We start from the raw sequence: 24,539 nt of genomic DNA, 5'->3' as shown, positions 1-24,539 counted from the left end.
AGATTGTGGTGAGGGCGAGAGCTAGGAGGAGGAGAGATCTTCGTGCGCACCCCAGAGTTCGAACCTTGAGGGTTTGGCCGGAACCCGAAATCCGACATTTGGCGTGCCAGGTAGGGGTGCGCTGAAGCTTTCCTTCCGCTAATCCGCGTCCCATCTCTCCACCACATCCATGGCGGACGCACGTCGAGCCCGCGCTGAGCGGCGGGCCGCCCACGCCGCTCGTGTCGCTCAGACAGCTCCTGTCGGCGGGCCTCCCTGTCGTTCCCCATCACCCGCCGCCAATGCCGCCACCGGCCCGGCGGGAAACGAGCAGCAAGCGTCCTCGCTGCACCCCTTTGTGCGACGGGACGGCCGCACCGCCCCTCCGTCGCTAACCCCAGCTGGTTCATCGTCTCACGCTCGTTGTGCTCCCACGAACACGCAGGCCGCGCTGCTCATGGCACGCGAGCTCCGGCACCATCGTCCGGTCGACGACCTCTACAAGGACTGGCTGGACCGCATCGCCGAGCTCGTCAGCGCCGCAGGGGGCTCCCCCGCACCATCCCTCTCGCTGCCTCGCCCTCCGCCAGCTGCGGGCAACGTAGCTCACGGAGCACCTCCACCACCTCCGCACCTGGACGGCGCCCTGGCGCCGAGGCGCGAACCGCCGCATCGTGCGCTCGCGCGAGAAGAAGGAAGCTGCCAAGAAGTTTCCCGGCCGCAAGAAAACGCTCCTGTGCTCCCGGTGCTGCCACGACAAGACTGCGTGCCGCCTGCGGCAGCGGTGCGCGGACACCAAGGGCAGGCTCCACCTCTGCAAGGGGCCCCGGTGGCCACAGCTGGCTGCCGTGCTTTCACTCCAGAGCTGCGCAGCGTTGTATGGCCCGGCAAGTTCAAGCCAGACCTGCCTCCTCGCTACGACGGCACCCCCGACCCTGCGGAGTTCTTGCAACTCTACGAGCTGAGCATCGAGGAGGCCAACGGCGATGAGAAAGTCATGGCGAACTGGTTCCCTATGGCTCTCAAGGATGGTGCTCGCTCGTGGCTCCTGAACCTGCCTCCGGGGTCGATCTCCTCCTGGGGCGAGATGCGTGACAACTTCGTCGCCAACTTCCAGGGCACTCGCGACCGCCCTCCGGCCACGGGTGACCTGCGCTGTATCAAGCAGCAGCCATGAGAGACCTTGCAGAAGTACATCCAGTGTTTCAACAACGTTCGTCTCAAGATCCCCAAGGTCACGGATGAGGCCATCATTTCCGCATTTTCTGATGGCGTCCGCGACGTCAAGATGAAGGAGGAACTCGCCATCCATGAGGATCTCTGCACGGCTCTGGAGCTGTTCAACATGGCGACTAAATGCGCAAGAGCTAAGGAAGGGCGCCTTTCCCTCCTCGAGCTCCCTGCCATCGATCTGGAGGAGAAGAAAGCTAAGGCCAAAGACGTGAAGCGCAAGGGGGTGGCCGTGCTCGCGGTGGAGCCGGATACGAAGCACGGCTGGGACCATCCCGAGTCGTCCAAAAGCAGTCGTCCGTTCTGCGCCTTCCACAACGTACACAGTCACAACACCAACGACTGTCAAGAGCTCAGGGCCATTCGAGATGGACGCTTCGGTCTATTCCCCGAGCACAACGACCGGGGCTACGGCCGAGGAGGAGGACGAGGCGGAGGACGCCGGGACGATCGCGGCCCCCGCCAGGAGTGGTGAAACCGGCCTCGAGAGGACCGCTGGCAGGACCAACCTCGCGAGGGCCCATGGAGGGATCAGCCTCGCGAGAACCGCCCTTAGGGCAATGCTGGTCTCCCTCCACTGCCGCCGCCACCAAGAAGGAACGACGACCACCATCAGGACGAGGAGGTTGGGGGCTTCCAGGAACCACGTGCTATCGCCTGCATCTTGGGCGGAGCTGAGGCCCCAGCATCTCAGCGTATCTTTAAGCAGTTTGCTCGTGAGGTGAACGCATCCCTTCCCAGGCTCGAGGCCATGCGCCCGCTCAGATGGTCCAAGTGCGCCATCACCTTCAGCTCGACGGACCAGCTCAAATGTGCGGCCACTGTTGGCGCCCTCCCGATGCTCTGCTCACTCGTCATCAGCAACGTACAAGTCACCAAGACCCTCATCGACAGCGGCGCAGGGCTCAACGTCCTGTCCGTCGAGACATTCGACAGCCTCCAACTGCCATACGATCAGCTACAGCCCACCAAGCCCTTCTCAGGAGTGACCGACGGCTCCACCACGCTGATAGGGCAAGTCCGCCTCCCTGTCACCTTCGGCCAGCGCGACAACTACCGCACCGAGCTCATCGACTTCGACGTCGCCCACACCCGTCTGCCGTACAACGCCATCCTCGGATATCCTGCATTGGCCAAGTTCATGGCAGTGACCCACCACGGCGACAACATCCTCAAGATGCCAGGAAGCGGTGGGATCATCACAGTCCCGTGCAAAGAAAAAGATGCGGTGTGCTCCCTCGAGCGCGCCTTCCAAGCCGCAGCAATCGAAGACCCCGACAACGATGGCACGCACTACCCTCCTGAGGCCGTCCCCAAGAAGAAGAAGCAACTACTCCGCACGGGGCCTTAGGGGAGCAATGCATCCAGCGGTGCCACCTCAGGATCGGCGCCCGCATCTGGGGCGCCTCCCTCCCTCGCATAGGAAGGCGCGCCCGGCACCCTCCTCGGGCAGGGCTCGGGGGCTCTCTTCTAGAGGGCCTCAGACCTAGCCAACATCACGAGGGAGGCGCTCGGGCACCATGTGGAAGCGTGCTTTGTGGCGCATTTCCCTGAGGAGGACAACGGGCGAGGAGCACCCGGCGCTCAGGAGTTCATCGCCAAGACCACTCAGTAGCTGCAGGATGCAAGAGCCATGCGCGGCGACCGCCGCCCACCTGGTGCAACACCCCATCTAGGCGAGGATGGCAGGCTGTGCGTCTGCATCGACATCCCAGGGCTCAACAGGGCCGCATCTCAGGAGCGCTTCTGGCCTTCGCACGTTGGGCGGTGTGAGGGTCCACCCCACAGCTATGTCTGCATGCCGTTTGGCCTGCCGAGCATGGCAGCCGCCGTCTAGCACGACCTACGGAGCGTCCTGGCAGCCCAGGAGGCCAGGCACCACGCGGTCCTGGCGGAGATAGAGACGGCCCTCAAGAAACCGCTTGAGCCCCCAGAGCCTCCCGAGGCTCAGGGCCCTGGCGGCTCATGAGGAGCGACCCCTTCACCACGCATCTTCAGCTACCTCAACATCCCTTCGACAACGGAACCAGGTGCCATCTTTTCCAAGTTTATTTAACTGGGAGCGCCCCTCGGGCTGCACTATTCCCAGGTCGCACGGGCCTATCCCTGCGGCATGTGTCCTTTTACATCTTTAGCTTACTCTGTTGGGGGCGCACCTCGGGCTGCATCATCGCCAAGCCGCCCGGGTCCGTCCCGGTGGCGTGTATCGTCCTCACATCTATCTAAGCTAGTTCGCTTCCCATGCATAATGTATCTATAGTTATCGCCTGCTTGATTGTCACCCATCGTGACCGCCTGCGTCACCGGTCTGCCTCATGCTCATCCTGCAACGGGAGCTACTCACGCTGGCACGACGCTTGTGCTCGGGTCCGTCCCTGCAATGCTGGCAAATCTGAGCGGTCAAGCTCTGGCTCGCGGCACGCCCCGCGCACGTCACCTCACCAGGCCTTTAGTGCCTTCATCTTCTTGCGGAGCGACCAATGATAGATCGGCAAATGGGCTGGCAATTTGTGTCCCTACTCGTGCTAACCTGCAGGAACCTCCTGAGGACAACAGCATGCGGTACCGCGGGCTCCCTCTTTTACCATGCAATTCGCTTGCATGTTAAAAGGGGGGCTCCTGAGCATCGCGACTCGGGAGCTCTTACTGGCTATCCAGCCCTCACCCCCTGGCCTTGACCACGGCATCGCGACCTGGCATACCAGGGGGCGGCTGAGCTCGCTCGAGAGCCGGGACCTGAGGACGTAGAGCACATAGAAGAGCGAGGAAAAGAGAGGAAAGTTCGCATGGGCCTAACCTAGCTGCACTACAACCGGCGATGCACTAGTCTGGCGCACCACAAGGAATCAACTCCGGACTGCCTAGATAAGTCTCGCGCCCGGGTCGACCACGCGCTACAGCATAGGGACCCCGCTTGCTGCAGCCCTGTTACGACAACGTCGCCCCCTTTCATACCTCAAGGTGACTGCTTGCGAGCTAAAGGGGACCTCTTGAATATCGCGCCTCAGGAGCTCTTACTGGACCCCGGGCCGCTCACCTCCTGGCCTTGACCACGGCATCGTGACCTGGCATACCAGTGACGGCTGCAGCCTGCCTGGGGATCGGGACCTGTCGGCGTAGAGCACCAAGTCACTGCGAAGCTGGAAAGGGGAGACCGAGCCAAAGTAGGACATGCGTTCGCAAATTTTTATAATAAGGTTAATATCAACAAAAGGCATTACAGACCCTTTACACACCCCTCCACAGGGTTCGTCTCGATTCCTCGCAGGAAACAAAAGAAGGGAGTTTCTAGGAGCCCAACCTACACTTGCCGGTGCCGCCGACGCCATCGTCAACGGTGGGCCACGGAAGGCCGGCGCCAACCCCATCCAGATCAGCGACGGCGGTGGCTGGACGCTACAGCCTTGCCCCGGGCACGGCGAGAGCTCGGGGGCACATAGCTGTCGTCGCTCATCTCCGGAGTCTCGTAGGGCTCAGGAGATTCACTGGACTCCCAAGGGCCGCTGCTACTGCTGGAAAAGCTACTGGCAAGGCCAGCGGCCGGCCCGGCATTGGCCGCCGCGCCGTCCCGATGACCCCCTCCGGGGCAGCACTACAGGCGGCGGCCTTCCTCGTCGAAGACCTTGAAGAACATGGTGGAAGCGCCATCATTTTCAAAATGGATGGCAAGGGCGCCTTCGGTGCGAAAGGCTCGAGCAACCTCGCCCCAGCCACGGGTCATGAAGATCTTGCCTAGGGAGACGACTGCAACCTCCGCTTCAGTCGTCGGGGCATCGCAGTAGGCGTGTTGCAGCCAAAGCTCGAGGGGGCCCCTCAGCGGCATCTCGAGGGAGAAGAATTATGGAAAGCGAATCCAAGTGCGCGGAGGCATCGCCACCCACATCACGGGTTCGCGTGAAGAGTCCGCGGCGTGGGCTCCTGGGTGATGGCGTGCGTCACCACGGCGCGGCGACCACGACCATGACGTGGGCGGCGTTGGTCGCTACCTCTCCCTCTGGAGCCCTAGGCTTGGGCGTACAGAGGCAGCGGATACCCGGGAGGAGGCCGTTCGCACCAAGGCCTCGACACCTCTGGCCTCACGGCTACTTCGCGGCGATGGGCCAGCCTCTTCTTCGGCGGGGGCGGCCCCGGCTCGTCACGGGAGGTTTTCCCCTTCTCTGCGGCCGAGAACTTCCGTATCGGCGCCATAAGTGTTGCTGCTAGCGATGAAGCAAGGGGAAGAAGCGAGCGGAGCAGGAAGGGATGAGCGACGGGGGCTCCGCCCCGTCCTCATTTATGGCGGGAGAAGACCAATGGGCGATCCCGCGATCACAGGTAATGATGATTTTTCTTTGCATGCAGCAGGGACTCGTCAAGTCGGGCAGTTGCCGAGGCAGCGTGGGGAAGCGAAGACGCCCATGTCCCATCAACCGCCACGCATCAACCGAGGCCGCAGGTTGTTGGGGCCCACGGCGCTCCACACTTGCCCCTTGGCTTCGCCTCGAAGCATAGTCCGAGCGCGCCTTGGGCTCGGGGGCTACTTGTCCCCAGACTTGCCTGCCTGCGGCCCACCGCGCGGCTCCACCAGTGGCCCCGTACGGCCCATCTTCAACCAACACTCAAGACCCTCGCGAGGGTCCAAGCCTCACGAGGCGGGCGACTCAAGGCCTCCTTGGGAGCGGCCTCCCCAGGCTAGCTTGCGAGGGGCGAAGAGATCAAGGCGAGGGGCACCTCGCGAGGTTTCTGTGACGCAAGCCATGACGACCAAGGCCAGGCGGGCGCCAGCGCGCAGTGTCCTCATTTCCTCTTTGGTGCTAAAGAGGCAAGCACAGGCGCGGAGTCCCAAGGCATCAAGCAAAGGTTTCCATATCGGTGCAACAAGACCAAGACCAGCAGGATGGCAGGACGGAGGTCACCATGTTGCCCAAGACAGCGTCACCACCAGAGCCTTTGGCAGGCGAAGACCACCTTTCACTACAAAAAATACACTTCCGTGATGATACGTGTTTGTCACAGTAGGTCGCGTTTTTTGTCATGCATGTACATCCATGACGATTTTATGACAGAATCAAGATAGTCATACCTGTGCTGTCGTAGAAGTGTTCCATGACATTACCAAAATTATCATCACGAAAGTGTCCACTTCCATGACAATAAATCGCGCGTCACGGAAGTGCTTTCGTCAAGGGTGACCGACACGTGGCATCCACCATAACGGAACGCCGTTAAGCTATCGGGTCGGGTTTTGGATCCGATAACCCGTTAACAGCCCCGACCAATGGGGATTTTCCACGTGTAAAATCATCATTGGCTGGAGGAAACACGTGTCGGCTCATCGTTGGAATAGATGCCATCTGCTCATTGGACCGAAGGTGCCTATGATACGACGACACGTGGCAGGGCCCAACAGAGGCCCATTCATGTGAAAAGGCCGGCCCATTTGACTTGGTCAAAAGGTGGCGGCCCGGCCCACAGAAAGCCTGTTAACGGCCTATTCGCATATATATAGCCCATTTACAGCCCGCTAACCCAGGGCCCGTTACGCCCTATCCGAATTAGGCCCAGTAGCGTCATCTGGGCCGTCCAATATGATTCAGCCCGTTTTAACTTCCGGCCCATGTGTGGCCCATGACTTCTTTCGGCCCATATGAGGACCTTTGTAACTCTTGGCCCATTAACGGCCCGTGGTGAAACCGGCCCGTAATGAATAGTGTATCACTTTATACCCATTAACGGCCCATTATTCCATTGGGCCGTTTCCAGCCCAAGTTATCTTTCGCCCTTCTCAGGGCCCATTGATTCTTGGGCTCATTTGCAGCATTCGGTTACATACGGCCCGTTACTGTCATTTTCTGCTTGTGGGCCAAATTCAGCCCGTCGTTACAATCGGCCCGTTTGCGGACCGTTAATACGTTGAGCCGTTTTCATGTAAAAAACCCGTTGGGCTGTTTTTCATAGAGTTATCAAATACGGCCTATTAACGGCCCGTTATGGTCCACGAATAGTACGACCCATGATTGGCGAAATGATGATATGCCCCATAGAAGGCCCATGGATCCTACGACCCGTGTGAGGCCCATGGATCGTACGGCCCGTAGAAGGCCCATGGACCCTACGGCCCGTAGAAGGCCCATGGACCCTAAGGCCCGTATAGAAGGCCGATGGATCCTACGGCCGGACGAAGGCCCATGGATCATACGGCCTGCAGGAGGCCCATGGTTACAACAGTCCGTGTGTTGCCATGATTATTTTGGCCTAGTTACCAAAAATAGGCTATTGTGTCCACTAGAAAAAAACAGAAAAAGAACTGCAGTGACTACAAGCAAACAACTAAACAAGACAATAAGGAAATAAATAAGCAGGCAATTAACGCTAGCCTCTTACTGCTATTACACATATTACATCCAGTGGGCATCAAAGTTCGCCACCAGTGCAAATATAGGGAACAAAGTAGCACATTACATACACTGGCCGTCAAAATTGGCCACCAGTGCAAATAAACGCGACAGCAAAACAAGAACATAACTGAAACAACTTCAGAAGAGCTCAAGAAACGTTATCCTGGGTATCCACCATGCTGGCAATAAGCTTAGCAAGCTGATTAGCTTTGTCCTGTTTGCGCTAAAATCCTCCAACGCTTGCTGTTGCACCAAAAGTATGCATCTGAATGCTCCAGGGACTTCCGCAGTCCTTCCGCTTCTTGTCGCAGCACAGCTGATCGATGTCTTTCATCTTGTAGTTGAGACTCAAGAAACCGAACTGATTTAGACAGTGAGTTTGAATAGCTTGTGCAAGCGGTAGTGGCCAGTAACTCGAACACTAAACCAAGACAGGACTTTGGGGTTGTCTCGCTGTCTTCAAGGTAGTCTTCCTTAGCTGTTTTATCAGCTTTGTTGGAGACCAACAAGGATGTGTCACTATCCTGAACCTTATCTGCATTACTTCCTTTACCATTGCTTAATAAGGCACTCTTCCCCAATATTCTGTCAGCATTCTAAAAGAAGAAACAAGCAGACACATAACAAGTTTAGCATGTACTAGTATATGAAACTCATTTTGGTGAACCAGTTCATTAGTAAGGTGGACATGATTAAACCACCAAGTCTTCTATTGCCAAGTACTAGTACATAATAAAAGCATCAAACAAACATATATCTATGTCCTATGGTCACTGCATTGTCTTGCCAAATCAAAATAGAGACACGGTTCAAATCATATCTGTTCAAGACAAAGCAGCAGTGAAAGAATACAAAAGCGTGGGAAACTACACGGCACAACAAGATTTCAGATGGGTACCACGGGTCTGCATGTACAACAACACTATTGGCTCTATTGTGATGCTAGTAATGTGCATGATATGAAAGTCAACTGTATACACAATTGAAATTGAAATCAACAGAGCTATTTAAGAGCAAACCTGTTAAAGAAACATGCGTGAACATACCTGCTGTGCCATTGGAGTTTCGATTGGAGCCTTCAATTTAAAAATAAGTTTGTATGAGTAAATACAGTGATACAAGAGCAAAGCAATCGTAGTTAAAAAAGGCGCGCCTAAGCGAGCGCTTAAGCGCGCCTAGGCTCTAGGCGTTGGCAAAACGCATTGCGCATAACTACGCATAATCTGTGCATAACTGCGCATAAGCATGCGCTTTGGTCAGTAAAGCGCAAGGCGGTGGCAAAACGCACAATTAACGCCTAGCGCTTTTTTGAACTATGATAGCAATGGAATCTTAAATTAGAACAGTTGTTCTTCAGGTTTAGGCACTTGTTCTACATGAACAGAGTACAGTAAGATGCAAGAATATAATACTTAAAAATAGAAAATGAGCTCATAGACCTTACCACATTCTTGGTTCGGGACCAGTACAGAACAAGGCGTTCCTAGTCATCGACCAGTAAATGTGTCTCAGGAGAATGTAAGGGAATTTGATGAGTTTCTTTGCCGGTGAAGTACGTTTTCTTTAGGTAATTCCAATACTGCCACCAAGCATTCTTGAAGATAGCAGAGGTATTAGCATAGGTTACCTCATCCTGAGTTTCCAAATCGGTCCTTCTCTATAGAGAAAAATGGGAAAATTTGCTGTATTATAACCATCATGGAGGTAGGATGTATGGGACAAAGCAAAGTAATTGCCATGAATAACATTACTTACACATAACTCCTGGACAAACACCTGCAACTGGCATTTTCCTTCATCTTCAGTATAATATTTCCAAGATGGGAAGATACGCACATACGATTTAACAACATCAAATGCGATAGATGCTAAACTACGACTAGCTAGTTGTGCTTCCTCCACAGGAATAGGCGTACTAACTGGTGGAGTTGGGGTTCGCCGTGATAGTACTGGCCCTTTGGGCACTGGAGCTGCCTTACTAACTGCTCTTGTTTGGGAGCTCTGTGGTGGAGATGGTGCTGTGTCAACAGGAACTGGGTTACTATCGGCTGGGGTTGGGGTTAGATTGGGTGAAGCTGGTTCTCTGTCCATCGCAGTAGGGGTACAATCTGCGAGAGTTTGGGTTATGTGTGGTAGGGCTGGTTCTTGTGCATGTACAACCGGGGTGCTATATCCACCAAGAGGTAGCACTGTTTTATTTGAAGACTGTGTTTTTAGTCCGCTAGATACTGGCATCACCCGCTCCAATTCAAATGGCTGATAAACAGGAAACATAGTTGAATGTACAGACATTGTATGAGAGACAGATGCAATAGATAGTGTGGAAAAAAGAGGGCATGAAATAGTTGACATGTATATTGTTTAACTAAAACGGATAGCATGAAATAATTTCACATATATGATGTCTATCTAAACTGGATAGCATAGCATAACATAATTCAAAGATATGATGAATAACTAAACAGGATCGCATGACATAATTCACCTACATGTTATCTAAGTAATCAGGATCGCATCATTTAATTCACATATGTGATTTATATGCTAAACAGAGGGCATTCGATATGATGTCTGAACTAAGAACATGGTGTTGAATATTGTGTATATGATGTCTAAACTATGCAATGCAAGACACCGTATGCATGATATGAGCAGTATAACCGTGCCAAGTTAGAGCATACACCTCAGTGGGGGAATAGGACTGGTCATCTGTCTCTGAATCCATCTCTGAGGAGCTATCAGGACCCAACAAGAGATCTGCTTCGACAGGTAGCACTGTCTGCTCTGAAGGCCTTGTTTTCACTCCAGATTTTTCCATCTCCCACCCAAATGGCTGATTCACAAGAAGAGTAGTTTAATGTACAAACATTGTCGACAAATGGAAATGTAATGAAGAAAAGGATGGGCAAGATATCATTCAAATATATGATGCCTGGTTAAACAGGATGGCATTGCACATTTCACATATATTATGGCTGGCTAAAAGACATGAGACTGCATAATTCCCATATATGATATAGAAACTAAACAGGTTGCATTACAGAACATGTCTAAACTAAGCAGATGACATATATGATGTCAAAAGTAGGCACTGCAAGGCAACATATGCATGATATGACTAACATCATCATGCCAAGGTCGAGCAAACACCTTGGGGGGTAAATAGGAGTGGTCATCGGCATCTGAATCCACCTCAGAACAGATATCTTCCTCTGGATTACAATCTGGAGAGGGGTGGGGAGGGTTTGCCATTGAACCCACCATGGAGCGATGTCTGCATGACATTGTATTGCCACGCAAAACTCTTCTCTTTTTCTCTACATGTTCAGCATGACTGTGTACAATATCTGACATGCATACGAAAAAAATATGGTGAGATTATGTAAGGAGAGCATGCAGAAATTTAGAGTGATGGTAACAACCAGTGGATCGACGTTTTTCCGTTGAACCAAAATAGCCCTAATGGATCGACGTGAATATATAGTAATAAGTGATGCAACAAGTGTACAACCTCTTTGCCGTAGCCGTGTCGACCTCAGCATCATTGGGTTGGTCGCTGAAGCAGTTGAGGCAGAGGTGGCTGTCGGAGGTGTGGAGGAAGATCTGAGGAATCTGTAGACGGCGTCCAGGGCACTGCTGTTGTGATGGATCGTTCTGTCGTTGGAGCAGCTCCGGTGAGCCGTAAGACGTCAAGGTTGAAGCAGCACAAGACAGACATCGTCAATCTCAAGTGGGATTCTAATAGCATCTCCAATAGATGATGTAAAATGGATGTAAAATTAACATCACCAAAAACCACCTGACTACAACAGATGAGGTAAAAACTATTGACTCTGAACTTAACTGTCGAAACTGAAATTTACTGTGGAATCTGAATGCTACTGTCGAAACTGAACGCAATGGTAGCAGAGAGGCACTTGACATGTAGTTTAGGGAGGGCCTGCAGTTCATCCTCAACCTGCACCCCCCTGAGCCGCCAGCCACCACCGGCCGAACCGGCGGCTCCAGCGCCGCCTCGCTGCCCCGAAACAACTCGCCACCGCCGCCCCGACAGCCCTCTGGGTCCCCCGCCCCCACCCTGAACCCTAAGATAGATAGTGGGGTACCTCTCCGGCGAGCCCCCGTCCCCGCTGCGGGTGGTTCTTCCTTAACTCCGGCGAGCCCCCCAACCCCTGAAAATCGACTGACCCAAAAGTCGATTCAGTCGACTGAAGTGTGGCTTAATCGGAGCAGAGCAGCAGCACGAGCGAGGGGGAGAGCAGCAGCAGCAGCTGGGCGAGCGAGCGATCGAGCGAGAGCCGGAGCAGCAGCAACAACGCGAGCGAGAGCCGAAGCAGCAGCAGATCCGGCTGGTATGGACGCCGCCGCCGAAGGGGCCTCACACAGGGGAAGAGCCGCCGTGGAGATGTCGCCCGCGACGCCGGCTTCAAGGTAGCCACTCCATGGGGGTGCGGGATGGAGCAACGTCGGTGCCGGGAGGTCGAGTTAAGGAGAAGGTGCGATGCGATGAGTGTACAGCCTCTTTGGTGGCGCCGAGTAGGCCTCGGCTTCGTCCGAGGAGTCGGTGAGGATGCTGCGGTTCCGGTGGAGCAGGTTAAGGTGGTGCTGTGGGGATGGAGCAGCCGTGATAGACGAGGCAATCGTCGGAGTAGCTCCTTGGAGGTCGAGGACGGGGCGGCTGAACCGGCGGGACAACGAGATGGACGACGGATCCTCATCCGGGGAGGTGGACGAGGGACGTCGAGCTGTTGCGGTGGACGACGTCGTCGGGGAAGAGGCTCCAGCTGGGCAGCGGTGACGTGGCGGACGGAGGAGGGTGGGGTTTCGCGGCTGGAGCGGAGAGGTTATGGCGGCCTGGGATTTCGAATGGCGAAAAGGGGGCGATGGGAGGGGGTGAAGCATGACTTAGGGACGCGCTTGTCCAAAATGTAGGGTGTGTTACAAAAGTACCCCCCACCGATTTGAACTAGCGGCCCTTTTGGCTCAGGGTTAGAAGGGGGATTTCGCGTCTCGGGATTTGGCAGCTGGAGGGAGTTTTCGCGCGCGTTGTAATTTCGGGATAGCAAGGCGCGGGTTGTGAAGGCGCCAGTTTTGAGAGCACGATATCTGAATTTTCATGATATAACAGGACGTGGGTTGAATTTTAGGGACAAGCCTAACGTGTAGTAATATTGTACTTGTACGTACCAAATCAATTCACACTTCCCTCAACCAAAAAGAAAATGAAAAAATTAAACTATTCACACCACACAAAGAGAGAGTCTTGCCTCGTTTTACTTTACAAATGCTATTCAAAGCTACTCCCTCCTTCCATCTATATAGGGCCTAATGCGTTTTTCGATGCTAACTTTGACCAAATATTAGAGCAATGATATATGGCATGCAACTTACACAAAGCACACCATTAAATTCGTCCGTGAAAGGTTCTTTCAATGATATAATTTTCACATTGTGCATGTCATGTGCTATTAATCTTGTCAATAGTCAAAGGCGGTCTTAAAAATCTCATTACACCCTATATAGATGGAAGGAGGGAGTATGAATCCATGTTATGTCCGATTAATTTTTTTCGCTTGCTGTATAATGCATGTAACCTACTCATACCAACATTTTAGTGCATTCCAAATGTCTATACTACCGCTGCAATTCGAACTAAATTTGAATTCGTTTCTCTATTTCAATAAGAATCTACAATCATGATTGTTGCCAACTTCAACCATCATAGTTTCCTTGCTATCCGCCAGATATAAATCGGACGGCCTATAATGCAGGATGGCAGGCACACCATCATCAACAACTCCGTTTTTTATAAGAGTAGAGATAAAATATATTAAATGTATTATAACATGTTCATAACCACACCATGTGTATCACCGTTATATATATTCACACATGCGTCGGTTTGAAACACTATGATAAATTCTTCAAATATCCGAATTCGCTTTTTATAATGAAGTATATATGACCTCTATTCGTATTTTACACCCACACAACCCTCTTATCTTTGTAGCTAGCGCTAACTTTCTCTTGTGCATGCACACGCCCGCATCCCTCTCACCCTCCCTCAGCATTCTCTAGCTCCATCGCGCAAATTCGTCTTTTCACTTTAGGTCGTTCACCCACGGTGTGTGTAGGCCCCCCAGCTCCTTCTTTATGGCACACATCGATCGATATGCCTCTCTAGCCAGGTGTGCCTAGCACAAACACAAGCTTCCCCTCTTCTCTTGTCACCGTCCATGCCTCACTCCCACCACTCTTTTCATCGTTCTCGTACTCGCACACTCCTCCCCCCTCGATATAGTATGCCTCTTGTACCACCTCCTACATGCATCCCTCTCTCTCTATCCTTCTCTTCGTGCCTCATTTGCTTCTAACACACACATGCATGTATACCGATCGATCTCCCAACATATACCTAGATCGACTTTAACTACCCCCCCATCGATCGACGTACCTCACAAGTTATGTCTCTCCTTTCTCTAACAATGGGTGATTGATCCTCCTATGTAGTTACGTCTGCTTACCACAGCCACATCGTCCCCCCTCATCATTCGTGCATGCCTCCTGACCCGTCTCTCACACGCACGTGCACAGACAACAAGCAGCCATCTCCTCTCTTATTGATATTGCGGGCGTGCCCTCTGTTTGTCTAGCAAGCCTATCCCACCATTTGTTGGAAGCAACTCCACTACCACCCCCTCCAACACTCTAGCTCTGTCTCTCTCCCAAAGTTATTCCTCTCCTGCACATATGCATGGATGCCGATCGATCTCCCTTAATACATGAGGCAGATCGATCTCCTTAATACATGAGGTAGGCCTCTCTCCTCCTCCGCACATATACCAGCCATTGTACCTCTATAGTTAATTGGGCCTCCCTCTTCCCCCACCACACACCGATAGTCGAGCGCTGCAGGTAGGTATCCATGCCACAGAGACAAACTGCACATGTCCCATCTCACGTTCCAGTAGGCCAGCCACTGTATGTCTTTGACGTGGGCACACACAAATTCGATGGCACTCTTTACCGATCGCGTGCGCGCACACACACACATCATCCCTCTCTTCGATTCTATGGACACCTCAAGCCGATGATACCTCCACTCTCTTCCCGTGGATCGCCCCCTCTATATATATGTTATATCCAGGACTCTATTTCACACACATTGCATATGTTACATTTTTTGATTGACCCCCCCCCCCAAAAAAACTCTCAAGAACCCACACACTATCTCTCTAGGTTTGCATCTCTCTCACACAAGCCCACGTAGGTGGTGTACGTATACAAGAAGAGAATAGGTGCACCGTGCACGTACTCACGCTTCGTGCCCAGCCACACCCGCGCGGGTACACGGTGGAGCTCATTTCTTAACGAAATGGCAGCCCACGTGCTAATTTGAACGCCTATAGCGGTTGTTTACCTAGGGAGGTCGTGTACCATGTGTGCACGAAACAAAGTTCGACTTGACGCGTTGCCGTGTTATTTTTAAATAAAGTTATAGCGCTCAATGGCACGCACACAGAATATAAAACGATTTTTATGGAGAAAAAGTTAGTCCGCTCACTATATACAATGGAGCCTGCCTGCCTGGTTTGTCGCTCTTCAGAGTATCTCACACAAGGCTGCGGTGGCCTCTCTCTCTCTCACCGTTGGTCACTGATCCGGCCGCATCCCGTCCGCCGGAGGAAAGGGAGTGCGGTGGCCTCTCTCTCTCTCACCGTTGGTCATTAATCCGGCCGCATCCCGTCCGCCGGGGGAAAGGGAGGAAGTGCATCGTCTCTCCTTTTGACGGCGCTGAGGTAGCACGTCCCGATCTGCGGTACACGCCGTTCTCTCTGACCAAGCTCCGGCGCGGCAGGGCCTACGCCACCTGCTCGCAGATTCCGCCCGCCGCCGCTCACCTAGTTACATCCCGACGACCTCCAGGTATCCCCTCCGGCCTTGCTCCACTGCCCGTCTTCCCACGTCGCTGCATGTGGATCTTCCATAGTTCTTTGCCCAAAACGTAGCTCGTCCGGCGTACTTTCCATATTGCATTCTCATCCTCACACCATTTTAGACAAACACAATCGTGTTGTTATCTTCCCTTAGGACAAGGAATATGCTTCTTTTTTGTCGTCGCATGTGTCATCAACTGTTATTGGCCAGTAATTGTTTCCTTTCTACTCGTTGCTATTGCGACCTTTTGGTGAACTGCACAAATCACTTTTTTCTTAAGAGTGTTTCGTGCAGTTGTACTAAAATGTCACACAGGCAACGTCTCTACATTTCAGTGCGACTGCACAAAGGGAGATTGGTTTTGCTCTATCCTCCTCATCCAACTCCGAGCCTAATCTTCTCCAACTAGTTAGTCTTAAGAGAGACTGCAAAGGTGACCGGCTTCTATTTGTGTGTATATTGTTTCATCAGCTGTCCTCTATTATCGTAATCACACTTAATATCTTTGGAACAGGGACGCTCAGCTCTATTTTAGTGGAACTGCACAAAATGATCGGAATGTTGCATGCTCCAGACAGCTACTTTTTTCCCAACATGCCTTGTTGATTTAGACAGAGCTGGGAGGACGTTGCTGCCAATGAAAGCATGGATCAATTTTAATTTAACACCTTCTCACAACTCTGTCTTCAGTTGTGATGTAATTATTAGCTCTGATCTGCTAATAATTGACATGCATTAGCAAGGAAGTTAGTTTTTTATTGTTTCCGAAAGAGCATCGATGGCAAGACACGCGAAACAAAAGCTGAAAGCTCACACCATTGTACAATTTCATGTCGCTGGAAAATTATTTGTATAGTACGTCAATTATGTAAACAAATGATGGAAGCTTGATAGCATTGCCAGAAGCCTCTTCATCATCCGGGTCCATGTGCCATGCACAAAATTATACTCCTTCGTTCCTAAATATTTGTCTTTTTACAAATTTCAAACGGGCATATTTTAGAGTGTAGATTCACTCATTTTGCTTCGTATGTGTACTCCCTCCGTTCCTAAATATTCTATTCGTCTTTCTAGAGATTTCAACAAGTGACTACATATGGAGCAAAATGAGTGAATCTACACTCTAAAATATGTCTATATACATCCGTATGTGCCAATCCATTTGAAATCTCTAAAAAGACAAATATTTGAGTAGTCACTCGTTGAAATCTCTAGAAAGACAAATACTCCAGAGTATATTTAAGAACCGAGGGGGTAGTGCACAACCGCATGGGAGACTCAGCCCGGTCGTTGCGCCGCATTAATAGTGAGTAATGAGCAGTCAAATCATAAGCCCCACCTTTCCCACTGTAAGTTGCTCTGAAGAAGCAACCATCAATACGCTCTTCTTTGAATCCGCTCATACTACTCCATCCGTCACTGTTTATACAGCGCGCTTCAGAAAAAAGAAAATAAAATCTGTGGGACCAAGGCGACTAGCGATCGGCCTGAAAAATAGCATTGGTAGTTATAGCACGGCGTCTATTACAAGAGGGAATAATGCGTACACACATGCATGCAGTGCTTCCACCCCGGGTACACACATGCATGCACTTACTCCACTCCGTAGTAGTACATTACATGGAGAGAAAATTTTGGACTTGATTGCGGTTAACACGCCCTAATTAATTGATCATTAAACCAAACGCGTCTAAAGTCTCTCTGGTGGTGGAAATGCATTGAGAGAAATGCATCATAATGAAGCGCGCCATGTAAACTGTGACGGAGGGAGGAGTAGTATGAAGGTGCAAAACCAAGTACACGTATGGCCAGTCGGTCAACGCACCTCCTCTTGGCATATCACTGACATGTGGGACAGGAGTGTGAGCAAACCGATCTCAATTGACGGCAAAGAGCCAACCCGCCATTCCTTGAGAGAGACGAGGAGCGAGAACACACAGACGGGCTCGCACGGAGGCCAAGATATATTCGAGCATGGTTGGTTGATCGATATCATTCATTACATGTTGGGCTGCCGTTTTCCGCCCTTCTCCGGAATAAACGTGTACTTTATCAGAGATAAAAAATAAGAGTATAGACGCTCCACCATGCGGTTCTAGTAGTAGTACTACTCGTACTACTGCGCTTGGCTCTTCGCCTCTTCGTGAAGTCGAACAATAATGATGGTACTCCGCATGTTGGGTACTACAGTGTATGCCTCTGACAACGTGACACCGAATGGACTGATGCATGTCCACCGAGGGTAGGTTGCATTAGTCAAAAGGCGTAAGCGAGCTTCACCTTGTCCTGCAAGCTTCTCCTCGTTCTGCGAGTTGACGGGACACACCAAAAAGTAGTGCTAGTCCATACTCCCTCCTTTCCGGTTAATATGGCTTAATCTTTTTTGCGGGTAAATGAGAGAGCTTTATTCATATATAAGCATTCTTAGGACGATCAGCCAAGACACTGGTCACTAGGAAGCGAGGTACCCCACAAAAAAAGAAGTAGGAAGCGAGGTGTTTCATCAAGCCAGCTCTCCGCCTGATTCAAAGTGCAGCAAGCACGGTTCGCATGAAGATGTGCCGCAAGGTTTGCTGACCTGTTTACATGCTGAATAAAAAAAAAGAGGAAATATTACCGAGCGCTACTATTTATAACAGGATATGAGCCAGAATTAAGCAAGAATTGTGGCGAGTGTTCCATGCAATCAACTTCCATTATCACATGCGAGAACCCTCGAAGAGAACCAAATGTGTTGAAGATTGCTTTATCACACTTTAAAATTATAATAAGAGTGCAGACGCTCCTCCATCCGGTTCCTAGTACTAGTATAATACGTACCTTTATCGACTATAGTAGTAGTACTAGTAAACTTTGCGCTTGGCTGTTTGCTTATTCGGGAAGTCGAACAATAATAGCACTAGTAGTATAGTGTATGCTTCTGGCAATCTGACACCGAATTAACTGTTGCACGTCCATCGCCTGAGCGAGGGAGAGCTTGCATTAGTCAAAAGTTTCTCCTTGTCCTGCGAGCCACCGCGCGCAAGCTTCTCCCGTCCTGCAACCTTCTCCTCGTTCGGCAAGTTGACGGGACACAACAAAGTAATGCTAGTCCATACTGCCTCCTCTCCGGTTAATATGGCTTAATTTCAAACGAGATAAATACACTGTCTATCACTGTATATTTGTAAAAATATGGTCAGTGGACTTCATAATACGCTCATTGCGCTCAATATATATATTTTCCGGTGTTTATACGGTCACTAGCTCACCCTGACTGAGTATGTGTGTGCATGCACGTGGAGGTTGAGCACTTGAGCGTGACCGTGTGTGTTCCGTCGTGTGCTCGGACATGCATGCATTAGGGCGTCGCGCGCGTTTTTGCGTCCATGTGTACGTGTGACTGTTGCATACACGTAGGGGGAGTACGTGTAGGGGCCACTAAGGAGCAGTCAAATCACACAGTAAGTTAGTCAGAAGAAGCAACCATCATTTCACTCTTGAATGACACGTACGCAATATAAAATGGTTGATATGGAGAGAAAAAGAAAACCACTATATATACACTACCAGGAGCCTAAGCTACAAGCCTGCTTGCTTAGGTTGCTCTCTTCACAAGCATAGAACGACGGGCCTGATCCCGCAGCTAGGGGAAGGGAACAATGTTCTGCGTAGACGCGGTCGACATGGGCGAGGGAGAAAACCCACAGTCGGTGCGTCCCAATCGGGGGTCACCGCGGTATGGGCCGATGCCGCGTCCCAACCGCCCTTCTAGCTACAGCCCGACGTCTAAGGTAGTCCATCTTCCTTTTGGAGCCGGTTTGCTCCACTGCCGTAGCTCCATCTCCATGTCGATCTTTCTCTACTTTTACCGGCTTCTACTTGTGATGAGTTTATGTCTCATGAACTAGTGCCAGTACTATTATTCTAACCACACTTCAAAATATTTGCCATCAGGGATGCTCAGGTCAATTTTAGTGGAACTGCACAAAAGCATCGTATGATCCGAGGGTGCCAGCCGTCTTTCCTTCGACAGGTTCTAGCTAGCCAGGAAATTAAATCATGTTTAGGGTTTAGGGTTTAAGTCGTAGTGACCCCATCAGTAGTTTTTCTTTCGTACACGCTCTCACAACTTTTTTCTTTAGTTGTGAAGTATATATTGGCTATGATCTGTGAATCATTGAGATGCATCAGCATGCGTGTTAGTTTTCCTTTGTATTTGATGGAATGTTGTAACGGGGCAACCTTGGAATAGGAATGAAAATGGAGTGGAAAGTTTCCGTTTTTTCGGAGAAAAAATGGAAACAGAGAGAAACCAACGTTTCGTTTCGTTGGATCGCGCCATCGAGAAAAACCAACGTTTAAATCACGTCTGTCGTGTTCGTGTCTCACCCTCCTCCACGGCTCGACCCCACACGGTCGCTCGGCATGCCACTCACCGCAAACCGAGTATACGATAACTTTCCCGCCTGCTTGTCGATGGATCGCGCCATGGAGTACTAGCACTATTGGAAGAGATTGACGAGTTGGGGGAGGACAGCTAGCTGTAGCACGGACTCCCAAGAACTTTTTACATGCATGTTGTAGCCGGCTATTGCGACCTTTGAACGCGGAGCAGCCGCGTGCACCCGGAAGCGGCGCTGGCGACGCTCTCTCGGCCGGCGCGCCGCTTCAATGCCGGCACCAGTGAGAGGTCGCGTCCGCTCTGGCCGGGCATGAATGCGACACTGACCGTTTCGGGCGGGAAGCACGCGCGGGTGATGAAGAGGGTTCGGGTTGGTCAGGACCGGCCGTGGCAGCGGTCCGGACGTGCGCAAACAAGAGATGTTGTACGTTAATATTGCTGCGTATATAATTAACAACGTAAATAATGTGCCAGTTGGACAAATATGATTGGTGATGGAGATGGAAATGGAATTTTACGTAAACACGGATATGCATGTCTATGTCTGTGTGTGTGCGCGACGACTCTCGCGACCTGGAAGCGGGGGCGTGTTTTTGATCAAGTTTTCTTTCTTGGTACGTTAGAAAATCAGTTTGTCTAATTCACATCTAGATGTTATTTAAGGATATCACATCTAAGCTCCCACAAGTATATAATGTAGCAACAAGAAACAAAAAAACTAGGAAAAAATAGACCACAAACAGAGTGGACATCAACTTAGATGTGATATAACTATGTCACATCTCGATGTATCCTAGACAGACCCTTAAAAAATTGTCCGCCAGTTTTCGTTTCTACTTTCCGGGAACGCGCGTATTCTATTTAAAACCACTGCTATGGAGAGATTTTTTTACTCCATTATAGCCTCTTGTTTGATAGAGTTTCTCGCGTCTCGCTCTCTCACCCTCTCCATATATGTTACACGCTGGAGGCTCAACATTCATTTGCTAGGGTTTGCTATATTCACAGTCTCTCACCCTCTCTTCACCAGCCTCTTCTCTCTCTCTCCCCCCTCACAGCTGGTGAAGGAGGCGTCTGTATCCCGTCGCACCGGGAAGGGGAGGAGGTGCAGCGTTCACTCTATCGCCTTCGGCGAGGGAGGCAATCCACTGCCGGCTGCGCTGTTCTCTTTCACCCAGCGCCTGTGCGGGAGGGCCACCGACCCCTTCATTCTCGCTGCCGTACGTAGTGTGGGCAGATCCGGACTCCCGCCGCACGCCTTGCCACATCCCGACGACCCTAAGGTATAAGTTTCTTTGAAACTGTCGTTGCTCTAGCTGCATGTGGATCTTTTTCGATCTATAGTCGAATCTAGGTCTTGGTTCAAAGAGGAAAGAAGGGTGCGGTGGGCTGGAGCAAGAATCTAGGACGTGGTTCAATGAGGAAAGGAGGGGTGGAAAGTAGTATAGACTGGCTATCCAGCCGCTTTGTAGGTCGAAAAGGGAAAAAGGGGGTAACCCAGTACACACATCTGTAAGGAACCGATCTCTTTGTTGAAAAGGGAAAGAAACTGGGGGGTTGGGTAGTTTGTGCAGGACTAGATTTTCTGCCCTCACATAGGAAGAAGGTTCAAAGAGAACAAATATGGGACCAGCGCATATATGCTGCTTGGCTACATACTCTGCATCACCCATTTATACGTGTGGACACACATGGTGCTGGCATGTCCCATACAACTATTTTGCTGTTGTTAATCTAAGAATGCCGCCGGAAAATTGAAGCAATGCCACTGTTAAAAGTAAATTACATTTTTTAACGAATGTTGTTTCAAGAGAATGTCTCTGTTAATATGAATCAATGCAACCGTTTTAGAAATGCTACTTTCCTACTTTGTTTTCCATCCAAGATAAGTTAGATGCTTCTTTCTGTCACCATTTGTTTCATCCTCCTTTATCAGCAAGTAATTGTTTCCTTTTTTGCCTCTGTTAAAACAGGGCTATCGATTCAACTTGTTGCTATTGCGACATTTTGCTTCGCTACTCGAAACACTTATGTTTTAAGAGTGTTTTGTGCAGTTCAACTTGAATGTCACACCGGTGACTTTGCTTAATTTTGGTGGAACTGCACAAAAGGAGATCGAGATTTGTTTCCAGTCTTCGTGGGGAGTTGTTTCAAATCTTGGTCTCAACCACATGATGTGCAGTGTGCTTTGAGATGTTGTGCTACTTGTTTTGGTACTGTTTTAAATAAATGTTGAATTGAAGCTATTGTATTGCTGTCTTTTCCCATTAAGTAGTGAACAAAAATGGGACCAACCCAGACATGATGCTTGTTGCTTTGTTACAACAAATTCAGCATGACCCCTTTATAAGCCAGTAATTGATGCCACTCTCAGAATTAACTACTGAATCTTATTTCAAAACTGCAACACTTGTTAGGGATTGGCGGGATTACCATTTTTGTGGCCGCATGTTTCATCCTCCTTTATTAGCCAGTAATTGATTCCTTTTTTGCCTCTGTTTAAACAGGGATATCTATTCAACTTGTTGTTGTTGCGACATTTTGCTTCGCTACGCGAAACACTTTGCTTGATTTCAGTGCAACTTCACAAAACGAGATTGGATTTCCTATTCGTGTTGGCAGATTTGTATTTTATCTTGTCCGTCTCATGAAAGGTCAGTACAGGCCTTCATCCACATGATTGTGCAGTGTGCTTTGAGATGTTGTGCTACTTGTATTGGTACTGTTTTAAATAAATGTTGAATTGAAGCTATTGTATTGCTGTCTTTTCCCATTAAGTAGTGAACAAAAATGGGATCAACCCAGAGATGATGCTTGTTGCTTTGTTACAACAAACTCTGCATCACCCCCTTTATAAGTAGATGGAAGCACATACTGTTGTTGCGCCCACTCTCCCCTGGAACTGTTTATGCTTTTCATTAATCTAATGCCGCTGGTAAAATTAAGCAATGCCACTCTCAGAATTAATTAACTACTGAATCTTAGTTCAAAACTGCAACACTTGTTAGGAATGGTACTATCCTGCTTTGTAGTTCTTTCTACATGTTTAACCAAGGTATTGTTAAGATAATGTCTCTGTTATAATGAATCAGTTGCATTGTTTTAGGAATGGTACTTTTCTGCTTTGTCGTTCTTTATACATGTTGAAACAAGGCATTGTTAAGATAATGTCTCAGTCAATATGAATGAATCACACTGATGGAGAATTGCTACTCTCCTGCTTTGTTTCCCATTAAGATAAAGTAGATCAGTAGAAGCTTTTCTTCTGGGAGTACAAGTCATCAACCGCTATTTCTCAGTAATTATTTCCCTTATACCTATTGTTGCTTACAGGGATATCAAAATTAAAGCTCGGTTTTATTCCGACTTCGATTTTAGTTGAACTGCACAAAAGGAGCCAATGTGTCCAAGGCAAACTGCTGCATTACTGGGTCCAGTTGGTCGTTCCACTTTGCAGAAAGTAGTCACTGTTTGCGCTATATTACAGAAGGAATGACCGAGAAGCTTTACAGAGTATTATTAGACACCGGTGACATGACTAGTCTGTAGAGACCATTGGCAATTTAACAACACGTGGAGTGCCCTGGGCAAAAAGTGCCCAAACAAGTACAAGAAGCTACGACAGGACTCCACGATCATAGGCATTACATATTTTGAATGGGAAAAGCTTGTCAAAGTTTAATCATTGATGTTAGCAAGAAGACGTTAGTTTAATATATTGGAATTGGAAAACCTTGTCGAAATTTGCTCATTGATGTTAGCCAGAAGACATGCATTTGACATTTTTTAGTGGGACGCCCTTGCTGTGAGCAGCGTCGAGTGTTTTTTCTTATTCCTGTGTTCAGTTTAGAAGTAAATAGTTACTCTGCTGAGATATTCCTGTGTTAAGAGTTTGTTCTGAATATTGTCTATGTAATGCCAGGCCTTGTGTTTGATTGCAAAGTTGAGCTTGGAATGTTGTGGCATGCGGCATCACGAGCTGTTCACCGTGCCTCCTGAGAATAATGCTTCGTATTGTTTTGCATGTTGATCTAATGCCAGTGATTTGCTTGTTAAGAAGATCATCCTCTTCTGTTGTTTCCGTGCTTAAGAAGTTCATCGTCTGATGTTTCATTCATAGCCTATACGACAAGTCGGGTAAGTTAGACATGAAACCATATGATCTTCCGACCAACTCATGATATTAGGCCGTGATTGGATCATCGTTTTCCAACCAAAACTGCTTGTAAAACTGACGCTTGTAAATTAAAGCAGATGGTCTCGGGCGAAGGCGCTTGGTTGGTCGATTTCGACTAGTAAAATATCGGAAGTACTTCACACACGATAAAAACGCTGAACGACACTCGGACGATTGCTAATCCAGCCGTTAGATGCTGTTTCAGCCTTGCCCATGGATGGCATGATACGCACGTCGTGCATGTATCGTCTGGTAATGTCGTCCATATAGCAGTGCTCGTAAAATATACATTGGTCTCTCAAATTACACGCGTAACCCGCCGGTTTTCCTTACAGACCTCGGGCCCTCGGTTTCATTACGCATGTATATTATGCGTTGTTTTCGATGACGAGTAAATTACACTTGTATGTTAATACAGGTTTGAAATAAACCAGAGCTCCCAAGCGCGGCCTTA

General features: G+C 49.9%; 1 protein-coding gene across 2 annotated transcripts in view; it reads right to left on the bottom strand.

Moving 5' to 3' along the window:
- Nucleotides 1-7,541: 7,541 nt before the first annotated feature.
- LOC141027627 (uncharacterized) overlaps nt 7,542-24,539 on the bottom strand; it is a 49,818-nt gene continuing 32,820 nt past the window's right edge. For both annotated transcript variants that reach the window (XM_073504712.1, XM_073504713.1), the window contains 6 exons: nt 10,737-10,933; nt 10,270-10,419; nt 9,342-9,842; nt 9,031-9,243; nt 8,633-8,662; nt 7,542-8,182 (listed from right to left, as the gene is read on the bottom strand). In XM_073504712.1, the coding sequence (XP_073360813.1) occupies nt 9,070-9,243; nt 9,342-9,842; nt 10,270-10,419; nt 10,737-10,871 (960 nt within the window). In that variant the 5' untranslated portion in view covers nt 10,872-10,933 and the 3' untranslated portion in view covers nt 7,542-8,182; nt 8,633-8,662; nt 9,031-9,069. The remainder of the gene's footprint in view (nt 8,183-8,632; nt 8,663-9,030; nt 9,244-9,341; nt 9,843-10,269; nt 10,420-10,736; nt 10,934-24,539) is intronic.

The sequence above is a fragment of the Aegilops tauschii genome, chromosome 7 (genome assembly GCF_002575655.3).
Source record: "Aegilops tauschii subsp. strangulata cultivar AL8/78 chromosome 7, Aet v6.0, whole genome shotgun sequence".
Taxonomy (NCBI): Eukaryota; Viridiplantae; Streptophyta; class Magnoliopsida; order Poales; family Poaceae; genus Aegilops; species Aegilops tauschii.
The sequence above is the reverse complement of the archived record's forward strand: the minus strand, read 5'-3'. Positions and strand labels throughout refer to the sequence as shown.